The 8,135-nt window shown below is 41.1% G+C and overlaps 1 protein-coding gene across 1 annotated transcript; it reads left to right on the forward strand.

Annotated features, from left to right (window-relative positions):
* Positions 1 to 629: 629 nt before the first annotated feature.
* On the forward strand, positions 630 to 6,989 carry LOC104528596 (ankyrin repeat and SOCS box protein 11; the record flags this gene model as incomplete). Its single annotated transcript, XM_010172647.1, has 3 exons — positions 630 to 807; positions 3,808 to 3,887; positions 6,882 to 6,989. Coding segments are annotated over exons 1-3 (366 nt in total), but the record flags the coding sequence as incomplete, so codon positions are not given.
* Between the last annotated feature and the right edge of the window lie 1,146 nt (positions 6,990 to 8,135).

The raw sequence follows: 8,135 nt of genomic DNA on the forward strand, positions 1-8,135 counted from the left end.
TTAATAGACACCATTCTTTATCCCAGAGTGATGAAAAATACCAGTATGTTATCATGTGTTTCTGATTACACACTTTCGATATATTTTTTCCCCTCCTAGAATAACTGACTTCTTAGCCCTGACTTTGAAAATATGTGGGTATATGTCAGATTCTTTCATGATAATGCTTTTCTTTGATACACTTGCATTTGTTCTGTATCTGAGTACCAGCGAGGCCTGTTACCAAGATGGGAAAGACAGAAAAGTATTCTTCCTGCAGTATCCCTGAACAATTTGTGCAGCTTTACCTATGCAGCCTTTATAAATGGAACAGCTACATCAAAGAATAAATATAATGTGGGTGTATAGGCTTTCAGGTGGTGTGGAGAGCATCCATCTGAAAATTTATTTTCATGTGGGTTTGGAAAATCTTTTCTGTTTGTTTCCTATATGGCATGGGATGTCCGAACTCTCTTATCCTTGGTATTGTTATTTGGTATCAAATAGCCCATACCAAATAAAACCAGAATGTATTTTTGGTAACTGAGGAACAGGAGGTTCTGGAGGGTTTAAAATAACTGACATATGATACCAAGAATAGCCCAGTGCAACTTAGCTGACCTGAAAAACTATTCAAAGAGCAAACTAAAATGGAGGGCAGTTCTATACTCCATGCCTTCACCAACATTTATTTTGCTATTTTTGCTTTGTTTTGCTTTAAACTTTTAATTAAGATTTCCTTGGCTTTGCTGACCCATTTCTATATTGTTAAAGGCAATAGAAAAGAGGCTGCCAGAATAGCAGAAGAGATCTATGGGATAGTCCCAGGTAAAGTAAAAATATTGACACTCTAACATTTAAATGTATATTTGCTACATTTTTGTAACGTGAGATTTAAATAATTGATTTGCCACAAAATGAGGAATCTGTTGCTAAATGCATGGGTGAATGTTTTAACCTGAAGTGCCTTCCATTTCTGGGGTCTTCACAGTGTCAGTATGTGTTGGCATGATTTAGGTGTGCAAAATATGAGACTCCAAAGATTACCCAGCTAGAATGAGGGCAACATTTGCTCAAGACACTATGGTAAATAAAAAGATTGTTCGTGGAAGCAAGGCATTCTTTATCAGGGGTTACAGATGGTTTTGCTAAATAACTAGCTTTACTGCCAGAGAATATTTAGGGAAAAGTTTTAGCATGCTGATTTTCTGAAAGGAGATACAGGAGTATACAACTAATGACTTTATGAACCCAAGCCAAGAACTCCTGTTTTGTTAAATCAGATGATAAAAATCAACACAGCTAAAATTGTTCTATCTGGGACTAGAACATGGGACTATATTGTATTTAGTAGGCTGTTTAGTAGGTAATTTATTTTCTTTGGGGTTTTTTTGCAAGTGATTTTGCTCTTCCACATCACTGCTGCAATAATGAGTAGACACGCATTTGCATGCCTGGTAATTCCACTAATTAAAATGACACAGTATTTTAAATTTACTACTAATGAGGACTTCCTTTCCTACTTGAAGATTCTTGTCAGCATTGTGACATCACAGATTTTTATGTGACTCATTTGTTTGGTACTTGCTTCATGATGAATAGTACTGCCATGGACAGGCACATGGATGTGAGCGGAACACGGGTGGTTTGAGATGACCACCCGAAACAGAGAGATTAAGATCTGGCCAAGAGAAATACTGCAGCAAAGCATTTTTTTTACAAAGCCTTTATACACAGACATGTCTGGGTTATCAGGTTTTTTGCTGTTCTCCAGAATGTAATGCCAATAATGTATTACTGTCATTTTTTTCCAAGTGCCTTCATGCAATTGTAGTCAGGTATGTGGCAAGCAGCAGTTTTTCCTTCATGCAGGTTCTTATTGAAGGGGCTTGATATTTAGCAGACCACAACGTATTTTTATCTGCAAGTTGCCATTTGCAAAAAGCCATTAAGGATAATCTTTCAAAACATAAGAACATGTGATGCTGTTGCTGGGGCACTGTATTGGATTACAGGCGGAGCTTCCCAGCCTTTTCCCTTTGCAGTGAAGTAGCGCAGCAGCAGCAGCAGCAGCAGGGCTACTTAATTTATCTGTAGATATTTAAAAAGACACAGTGTTACCAGATATGTCACTCACCACTGGAAAGGGAAGATGTGCCCTGTATGGGAACTATATTTGCCACACGTTTCAGGGAGGTAGGTTGCTATGGCTCGCATGGAAGCTTGCAGCAGTATGTGTTTTCACGGTGAGGCGTATGTGTGCATACACGTGCATTGTAAATGCATTTGACGTGTGCTTGCACATGCTATACTAGATGTGTAAAAGGTTAAATAAGGCACTGTAGCTCTGTTGTGTGAGTTACTTCTGAATCTTCCTGCTCTACAAGGGCCCTGCTTTTTGTCACTTGCAATGTCTTCTGACTTTCTGAATTGAGCTTGGCTATTTCAGTCACCAGCATGATAAGGAATGTGAATTTCTTTTTAAGTTTTCAGGAAAATGTTTCGCAGTGCCTACCTGGTTCCCGTGTCCATCATTTTGCCTGTTGTGTCCTACCTGGTCCTTAGGAGCCTGGTTATATATTGTGCTGGCTGGTCTTTCCATGCCACCTTCCTGCCTTAGGAGCCCAGGAACAGCTCCTTAAATAAATGCAAACAAAAGTAGTAATTATAGTTAAAACTGTAATCCCATGAGCTGAAGTGCATCCTGGTTCTTGGGTAACAAAAGGAAATTCCCTTTCCCAAGACTGAAACCTCTGCTGTGTCCTTGGCCTCAAGTCCCCAGGGATGTGTCTGTGCCTCTCATTGATTTCTCCCTGCCTCGGGTAACACCTGAAATGGAGATAAAAAAAAACCATTCTCTCTGGTGTGTGGCATAGCTGAAAAAATTACACAGGACAAGGGTTTCAAATATAGTGCTCATGGGGTTGCTGTAGAACAGAGCGTGAATGCAAACACTGGTATTGCTTCTGTCCTGTGGCACTGTAAATGCAGCTGTCCCTTGGAGAAATGCTTACTACGCACTGTGTCACGGTGTGGTTATAAATTTTAATATAGGTTAGGTGAATATACTCTCTTTCTTGAGTTGAAGGGATTTAACCTGGGCTGACTGACTATGGCTGTAGGTAGTAGCTAGGATTTTTTTCTTGGCGTATGAATAGATTAAGATAAGAAAAAGGGTAAGCTAGCCTACATGAAGGAGTCTGAACAGTTCAACAACTCAAAATGATTAAGGAAGAAAAGTAAACCCTCAGGCAGAATTTATTTTTCCATGTCTTTTCTGAAACCTTCCAGTGAGGAGGAGGATGAAACCTGTTACCACTAGTCTGAGCTGGAGGATATTATTTATGAAATTGTCAGTTCAGGAAATAAAACTGCCAGGGACATGCTAGAATTCATTTGATGGACAAGTCATCCCCACATCTCCCTGCTATCAGTCTCTTAATGAAGTGCAAGAGAAGCTGCAATACGATTTGTGACAAAAGCTTCCAAGGAAAGGTGGAGGCTGATACATTTTTGAACAGAACTGTGGGGCTCTGAAGTCCCTGGGTGAGTCCCAGCATCCCTATACTTGTGGTCCTTGCTGAAGCATGTTTTTAGCTCTTTTTAAAAGTTCTGCCAAGAAGCTTTTGTTTAGGTCCCTTAGCAAGCAACCAGTTTTCTCAGGAGTGCTAAGCCTTCAGCTGCTCTGCTGAAATCCATTTATCAAATAGTGACCCCACATTGATTTCAGTCCTGATCTGCATTTACACACAGCTGGTTTTTCCCTGTCCCCCTAGGATCTGCTTTTGTTGCTTGCCTGAGTTAACCTTTATCCATTTGCTGTTTCAGGCAGCTGGGCAGACCGATCCCCTCTTCATGACGCTGCCTTCCAAGGACGTCTCCTGTCTTTGAAAACCTTGATTGCACAGGTAAAAGCCCACAGGTAAAGAAAAGGTTGGGAAGCAGCGTAGTTTCTGTTGATCTGCATCTGTGAGTTGGTGAGCTGGTAATAGACTGTGTAAGAAATACAGTTGTATAAATAATATATCTGCATGCATACCTGTGGAATGTATTAGTTTGCTTAGTTAGGATGCTGGAGACAAGCTCGGAACAAAGACTGTTACAGCTTGTACCTTGCTGTGTGATAAACAATGAGCCTTTGGCTCTTTCTTAATGATAAATCATGCAAACTGGGCTTGAGAATACAGACTGTGTGTGTGTGTGTATATTTATATATACACACACACACACATATCAGCTATTTAAAAAAAAAAAAACAGTAGAAAGCTGTAAAGTACATCCTACTTTACAAAACAGCAAGCATGGTCTTCCTAAAGAGAGAGCTGTCAGCCTGAAACCCTCTGCTCCAAATGAAATCAAGAGTTCAGGCAAAAGAAAGAAAGGAGGAAAGAACATACTAGAAAGGACAAGAAGTTGGATATGAAAGTGTGCAGCTGCAAAGGGACAGGTTATGGTTCTTCATGCTTCACCAACCATCTTCTTCAAAGGTAGTAAGTAACCTTTGCTTAAACTTAATGCCCTCATCTGGCACGAATGAGCATCTGCCCACCCCCCTCTGTCCCAATAAAGACAACTGCAGGGACATTAATTCCCTGAGTGTAAACCCTGTGATTTGCCCGTCAGACTTCTTATATTCAAAGTAAATAATTTTTAACAGTGAGGCCATAGCTCGAATGGGTTATGTCCTCAAGGAGTGAAGCGGAGGGTGTAAAATCCTCCATCCAGACACTTGTCGAGTCACAGCGGCAGCTAAAACAGTTTGCTGTTTACAGCCAGTTTACCCCCTCCCATTTCCTGATCCTTCTTTCCTTCACCTGATGATAACAAATGATTTTATGGAAAAGGAAGTGATGGACATTAGAGATAATAAGGAAGAGGGCTCATTCGTTCAGGACTTTGCTGGTTTTCTGACCCTCTCTATCTCCATTTACACTGACCTTACACCATCTTATTAGTGAGGGGCACCCACTGTTGTGGTTACCCCAGTTACACACTGGTCAGTTATACACTGGAAAAACACCTGGTATTGTGGTTATACATCATTTAATTAATCCACCCTTTCTCCTTCTCCCAAAGGCATTTAATTTTGGGAGTGAAGGATGAGGGTCCTTGCTGATGAAAACAGATCAAGGCAGCAATGTCTGTAGAGAGTGAACTGGAGCTGAGTCACCACAGCTTGACAAATGTAGGGATGAAGCCGTTCATGGAGCAGCATAGTCATTGCTTGTGGCTTCTCGTATAGTTACTCTAGTAGCCTAAAACTAAATATGGAGCTATACTTTAGAGTATATGTGGGACACTCAGAAGTCTCTGCCATGGGACCATAGCTTTCAAGAAAGCCAGTGAGGCTTCTGCTCTGCAAGAGATACCTGGATGTAAGGGGATAATGGAGTGCTGGAGTTCTAAATGAGCTCAGGAACTCATCAGTGCCTCTTCCAGCACTGAAGGAAGAGTTTGATTTTTCAGATACATTGGGAAGAGTTTATAACCATCTGAAAACAAGGTTTAACATGAGCAGTGTTTGGCAAACAGCTATAGTAAGATCTATAGCTTCATCTCCATTTTTTAATGGAAGGGATTGCTGTTTTGCCCAAGATATTAATACTTATTCTTTCACTTTCAATGACTGAATTTCATTTTTTCAATATGTATATCCAAATAATGATTGAGAAAAGTGGTCCTCTTCTTACAGGACTATCTAGAAGACATTCTTCTTGAAGGAATATGCTGATCATTAAGTATGGCACACCTATACAATTAGAAAATGGAATAATCTCAACATTTTTTCAAGTTTTTATCTATTCCCCTGGCACTGATGTAATGTATGGGAAATTTTTAGCAATGGCTTTTACATTAATAATGCTTCCACATAACTGAAAAGAAATTGTTTTTCTATCATAGAATTTCTATCTTAAAGTGGTTACAGTGGTTGCTTTTAATGCTCATTGCATGGGGACTGGTGTTTTTTACAGTGTTACATTGCTCATAACTTATTTCTGCCCAGCTCATTTGCTGCTGCATACCAGAAAGTGCTTTGCTGCCATCTCGTGAGCTGTTGAGTTTATAGCACATCAGGTAGAGACCAACTGTATTACAAAATATAAGAGGAAAATGGAGATGCTTCCATGCCTGTTTTTACACATGGTTGCGAAATCTTACTTACCAGGAGATTTAGCTGCATTCTGGGGAAAACACATATGACAATTGCTTTCCCCTTTGTGAATATGTCTGGTTTCTGTTTGCATGAGAGTAGATGTAAAAACTGTCATTTAGGCAAATACCTGTAATGAGGCATTTCTATATCACATTTCTTTCCTTTTGGTGTAACATGTTTCCTGGGTGGTCAAATAAGAGGTCTACTAGGTACTTACTGCCTCTGAGCGAAACACAATGGGCAATGGAAGTATTTTCAGGACACAATTCATCTGACTTGACAATTCATCAGCTGCTTTAGTACAGGATGACTCATATCCTAGGGGTGCCTCTTTCTGCCTGTCAAAGGACCCAAGGGCTCAGGTAACAGCAGCTGGAGGCAGCCCCATTCGGGAAGTTGAATCCCACCAGCTACAGCTCCTGGTGCTGGTCTTGACAAGGAAGTAAACATCACCCTTGTAAGTTATGGAAATGTGATGTCTGTCCTATGAGTGACCATGCATTTTAAAGAACCAGAAATAGGACATACAGCTTGTCCTTGCTTCCTCTTTAACCCCAACAACATCTTTGAGGACCAGCACGGAAGCACTGGGCAGCACTAAAGAAACCCACGCACCTTCCCTGACATGCACCCTCCTGCGCCCAGTGGTGTGGGTCTCCCCTGCCACAGTCCAAACACCCTTTGCACCCACGTCAGCTGTATGGTTCGGGCAGGACTCTCCCTTCACACCCCCTGCCCTGCCTTGCAGGGTTTCAATGTGAACCTGGTGACGACGGACCGTGTGTCGGCTCTCCATGATGCCTGCCTGGGCGGCCACGTCGCCTGCGCGAAGGTGCTGCTGGAGAACGGCGCTCAGGTGAGTCCTGGGGATGTGGGCACCTGGAGCATGGATGTTCCCTGCATTAGTGAGGATGTCGGGTGGGCTGCCCACAGGGCAGGGCCAGGATGGATAGGAGCATCTCAGACGGACACAGGGAAAAGTAAAAGAGTGCTTTGTTTCCATGGGTGATGGATTTGCCTTCTCTCAACAGCTACTTGGGTCACCCCATTATTCTGTTTTGTTTTCTCTCTGTATGTGAAACATAGACATGATTGATGGAAAAGGAATGAGAGGTGCTAGGTGAAAAAAAGCTTGAAGAAAATTACTTATCCCTTCTCCCCCACCCCCAAATAACAGTCACTGGAATTGCCTCCGGTTTTCTGTAAGATGGTTTGGGAGTCTCATGTAAGTAAAAGTAGATGTACTTAAAGCAGTGAAACATTTTGTCTGTTAATAAAATAACAACTCCCCCAGATGGACCTGTGGTAGAATACATGTTAAAAATAGAGATACAGGAATGGATGAAATACATAAGTATGTATTTAATTCAGCTGGGTTATCAAGTACAATTTATATGGCGAGAAACTGAGCAACACCAAGACTATCCCCTGCAGAAGAAAATGCATTTGTTAACTTCCTAAACTGTACGTCAAACTTCAGTCCCTTAGAAAGATTAAAAGAAAACCCCTTTCTGCTCATTTTTACTTGAGGTTTGTATATTAATGGTATTGACATATTTTTTATAACTCAGAGAATAATTTCTGAACTGCCTGTTGCTTTCCTAAGAAATCAGCCTATTCCTGGTATAATATATAGATCTAGTAGTTTTTGTTTTTTGCTTTTCCCTTGCTCTTTGTTCATAAATAAAGTCAACAGGCTGTTGACTAACTTCTGGGAGAAAACGTGCCATTCTGCTGCTCTCCTTTATTGCTGTGCTCTTCTTTATTTTCTTTTTTTACCAAACCATTTACTCCACAACAGGTATGTTATCGTTCTTTCCTCATTTACCAGTTAAACCAATGCCTAGTGGAGAGGGAAACCAAAGAAACAGTTTTTCTTCTTCCCTTAACTCCTTGCTTACCCTTGGTTATCAGCTTGCTTGAATCACTAGTCCTGTTGTGAAGTGATGCTGATAGACCTCCAGGACCTCCAGCAGCTCCAGACACATCTGCCCAATGAGAC

The sequence above is a fragment of the Antrostomus carolinensis genome, unplaced genomic scaffold (genome assembly GCF_000700745.2).
Source record: "Antrostomus carolinensis isolate BGI_N321 unplaced genomic scaffold, ASM70074v2 scaffold17057, whole genome shotgun sequence".
Taxonomy (NCBI): domain Eukaryota; kingdom Metazoa; phylum Chordata; class Aves; order Caprimulgiformes; family Caprimulgidae; genus Antrostomus; species Antrostomus carolinensis.